General features: G+C 42.0%; 1 protein-coding gene across 1 annotated transcript; it reads left to right on the top strand.

Annotated features, from left to right (window-relative positions):
* Window positions 1-330: 330 nt before the first annotated feature.
* On the top strand, window positions 331-3,967 carry LOC115201299 (protein Tob1). Its single transcript, XM_029764810.1, has 2 exons — window positions 331-596; window positions 1,842-3,967. Exon 2 carries the CDS (start codon window positions 2,011-2,013, stop codon window positions 3,001-3,003), a length of 993 nt encoding a protein of 330 aa, XP_029620670.1. The 5' UTR covers window positions 331-596; window positions 1,842-2,010; the 3' UTR covers window positions 3,004-3,967.
* The last annotated feature ends 554 nt before the right edge of the window (window positions 3,968-4,521 follow it).

The following is a 4,521-nucleotide window of genomic DNA, read 5'->3' as shown; positions in this document are numbered from 1 at the left end:
TTTGCTATACAAATTAGGTTTCTTCGATTTACTACTTTCATTGTACATAAAGCACCAAATAAGTTATTTATGTTCAGTATCTCAACAATCTTCATTCAACATTATGACAACAATATGTAGTCCCAATGAACATGAAAAGCTTACCACTATCGTAACAGACCATTACTATTGACTGACTTGCAGAACCTACAATTGGAACGTAAGATGAAGTAGTTCACGAATGACGAAAGACGAGTTTGGCCAATAGAATAGCGCTATTTGGTGTTGACCTCTGAGAGCCATATCACCGCCTACTTTATGTCCGTGGCGGAGTACAACCTATATAAACAAGACAGTCCGCAATTTAAAGGGCAGAGTTGTAAAAACTCCCAGGCAGTAGGGAGTTAGCAATATCGCAGAGATAACAGATATATTCCAAAACTCCAATTGACCTCCACATAACTCTACTGGAATAATCATTTCAATTTATAGTTACAGCAGTAGAAGATTTTGTAGAAGAAGGAAGTAACCGTCTCGCTATTTTGTTACGTTAGCAAGTCATTCAATCGGTCTTCAGACAGTGCAAGGACCTGATGTGAATTTGTTTAACTTTAAATGTAAGTATAATCCTCTTCATCAGTACAATATAAGTCGTTAGTAAGGCAGTAATCAAGCATTAGCTTAGCTTGTCTCCAGAGATTTGACAACGTTAGACCGCATTCTCTGTCTTGTTTTGGTTGGGTAGCTAACGTTAGGTTGGTTAACGTGATAGCTACTAGCTAACGCGTTAACTTCTATAACTAACGACAGTGTGATATCTAGACGGCTAGCTAGAAACCCATAAATCAGTCTAATTCAGGCTAAAAACCAGAACCAGCGTTTTAGCTACCTTGGTGGTAATTGAACAACCGTAAAGGATATTCGGGGCACATTTGGGGCAAGCCAACACACCTTATCCGATGAGCGTGAATCCCCTTCACTGTATTTATCAGGCTAAAACCTCCGGTATGCCAGCTGCAGTTTAGCCTACATCCCCTTCACATCCTGGTTGCGTAGCTTTAACGAAATGGTTAGCAAGCTATCTAGCGACGTTATTGGTTGGATTCAAGTGATGATAAGGATTTGGATTGGACGTTTTGACTATTCGTATAATCTCAGATAGATATAGCTAGTATTACCAGTCATTTCTAATATAGGCATCTAGCTAGCTATGGTCGTGATTAGAAATTCAATGAGGATTACGTAACAAGGCTCTCTGCGATTGCAGCTAGTTCAGATCACCAGCTGCTCGCTTACATTCTTGCCAATGTTTGTGGCTGGTTTCTCCTGTTACCATCACTAACCAACGTTATTCTTCCATCTCATCATATCAAATGAATTGGGGACGTGAGTGTACAAATTGTTGCTCAAATAGATTATATCGGGTGAGGATACAATGTCTCGGATCATTGGCTAAATTGCGTTAAAAGGGGCCATGAGCCACCATTGTCCAGAGGTCAACTATGCTTGCCTTTAGTTGTCACTAATGCTAGAAAACCGCTGGGGAACACAGCCCTATTTATAACTGCTTATGTTGTACAGCCTACCTAGACACAGCAATGCAGTGTACAGGGAAGTGAATGGCTGAACTGTAAATGCAATCAAGCTTATAAGGCCAACAGCTTTCCAACTGAGCTAAAATAATATGCCATTTAGCAAACCATATCCAAGGTAACTTATTCATGCGCGCATACATGTTGTTGTTGTATGGGTGGACTCCTACATATTACTTGAATGAATATGCAGTTATACTACTGTACAGTAGATTTAGCTGTATAGCATATAATTTTTAAATGTTTAATGTCGCTTCCCTCTTATTCCAGGTTTAGGAACCCTACCCTGTGAAAGGAAGGATATCTTTTTCAGCAACCAGCACTTAATCAGTGTCCCTGTTTAGCCCAAACTGATTACCACTGCCTTGGAGGTTTTTGCAACACTCAGGAATACCAACTCAATAACGAAAAAACAACCTGCCGCAACCGTGAAGCAGCTATGCAGCTTGAAATCCAAGTAGCCCTCAACTTTATTATTTCCTATTTGTACAACAAACTCCCCAGAAGGCGTGTGAACATCTTCGGTGAGGAGCTCGAGAGGCAGCTGAAGAAGAAGTATGAAGGCCACTGGTACACTGATAAGCCATATAAGGGCTCTGGGTACAGGTGCATCCACGTAGGGGAGAAGGTGGACCCTGTGGTGGAGCAGGCAGCCAAGGAGAGTGGCCTAGACATTGACGATGTCCGGAATAACCTCCCTCAGGACCTTAGTGTGTGGATTGACCCCTTCGAGGTGTCCTACCAGATTGGGGAGAAGGGGCCGGTCAAGGTATTGTACGTGGACGATAACAATGAGAACAACGGGTCCGAGCTGGACAAGGAGATCAAGAACAGCTTCAACCCAGAGGCCCAGGTCTTCATGCCCATCAGTGACCCTATTGGGGCCTGTTCTGAGTCCAGCTCTCCCTCACCACCCTTTGGGCAGTCTGCGGCTGTCAGCCCCTCCTTCATGCCACGCTCCACCCAGCCTATAACCTTCACCACCGCCACCTTTGCAGCCACCAAGTTCGGCTCCACCAAGATGAAGAGCTCCGGCCGCAACAACGGTAATGGCGGCAACGGAGGAAACTGCAACAAGGTGGCCCGCACCTCCCCCACCAACAACCTCGGGCTGAATGTGAACACCCTGCTGAAGCAAAAAGCCATGTCCACCTCCATGCTCTCTCTGTACGGCCTGGGCCAGCAGCAGAAGGCCTCGGCACTCTCTCCTAATGCTAAGGAGTTTGTGTTTCCAAGCCTCCAGGGTCAGGGGAGCCCCAGTGGAGTGTTCCCCAGCGAGGGGGCACTCAGCCCGCTGCAGTACAACAATGCCTTTGATGTGTTCGCGGCCTACGGCGGACTCAATGACAAGTCCCTCATGGATGGGCTGAACTTCAGTCTTGGCAACATGCAGTATTCGAACCAGCAATTCCAGCCGGTGATGGCTAACTAAACCTGAAACGACGACGTGATGTTATTTATGAATGACGACGGTGGCTCGAAGAGAAGGAAAAACGCACACATTAAGAAGAACTGGACTTTCAAGGAAATCATGACGAGGGTCCTCTGAGGAGCTCTGTCTAGTCAGTGAAGCAGCATGTGCCCAAGGGTGTCTTTTTTTTTTATTTTTATTTTTATTTTTTTTTAACCCCCTTGAGTTTTTTGCTTAAAGCTTGTTGTACAAATGCGTCCAAGCTTGGTTACTTAAATTCAACATGCATTGTGTTTCTCTTTTCCTTTTTGCCAACCAAGCACAATTTTTTTACTATGTTGGGGAAAAACAAAAAATGCTCCATAACATGAGAAGAGAAAAAAAGAAAAAAAATTACAATCTTCAAGTTCAGGCCTCACAGTATTTTACAGGTGGTAAGACATGGCTGATTTTTATGAATTGGCACTACTACATGGGGTTACTTGGTCTTTTTCTAACTGTATAATTTAGTACAGAGTTTGTAAGATATCAGAGTATATTGTTTCTATGACATGGTATTGCATTTATATCTTTTTACTACTCCAGTGATCTGTGATGGCTGCAGCAGCTTTTCGTTATGTTTGTTTTTTTTAAAGATAAAGAAATCATCTTTAAAATGCATCAAATATTCTAAAGATTGTGTACATAGTATTCCTTAGTGTTGGAATTCAAAGTGTACGAGTTGTATTTTCTGTTAAGAGTTGAACAATTTTTGCTATATTATGGACAAATGTAATCGTATAAATTAATTTTGTACCAACATTGTGCAATACTTGATAAAAATACAGTATAAAAAAAAAGTATTTTGAGTCAGTGTCTTACATGTCAAGAGGGACTGAGAGTTTATATTAAGTTTGTATTAAAAATGCTTAAATTATATGCTTGTCTTTATTTTTTTTAATTTCATATTTGCACCCTGGTCTTTTTAATAAAATAAACTAGTCAATGTGATTTGTGGACATTGGATTTATTGATAAGGACAGGAAGCACGCTTGCATTTAGACTCAAAAGCTCATTGGTCACCTTGCTACAAATAACTTATTACATAATTAGGCTCAATCAGGGCAAGGTCTGACTCCTCACTATACCAGGGATGGTGTTGGTGTTTTCCATTGTAGTAGTCCATCAGTAAGGCTGATCATTTCACATCCACCTTCTGAATGAACAACCTTGGCTGTTGGGCAAGCCTTGGCCCTGGACAGATAAAGAAGGCTAATGATAACCATGTTAGTGTAGAACCATGTCTCATGCCCAATGGCAGTTTAAGATATAAAATGCACGAAGCCAATGGACAGAATTAATTGCCAGTTTATCTCTAAAACCATACCCAGAATCTACCCTTCATATGGCCACTACTCCCAATGTTGTGCATGTGAACTCGCAGTTATGATTATGGAATACCAGTTCCTTCAGAGGACCCAAAGTCCATGCCCATCACTGGGTAGCTTAGCATGTGATTTATGACAAACAGCTTGAGGGGCAATTTGTGTCACTTGTCAA

This window comes from Salmo trutta, chromosome 10 (genome assembly GCF_901001165.1).
Source record: "Salmo trutta chromosome 10, fSalTru1.1, whole genome shotgun sequence".
Classification (NCBI taxonomy): domain Eukaryota; kingdom Metazoa; phylum Chordata; class Actinopteri; order Salmoniformes; family Salmonidae; genus Salmo; species Salmo trutta.
The sequence above is the reverse complement of the archived record's forward strand: the minus strand, read 5'-3'. Positions and strand labels throughout refer to the sequence as shown.

What these genes read in the sequence shown, in the direction of transcription:
- LOC115201299 (XM_029764810.1), top strand. Translation starts at nt 2,011, where the DNA reads ATGCAGCTTGAAATCCAAGTAGCCCTCAACTTTATTATTTCCTATTTG.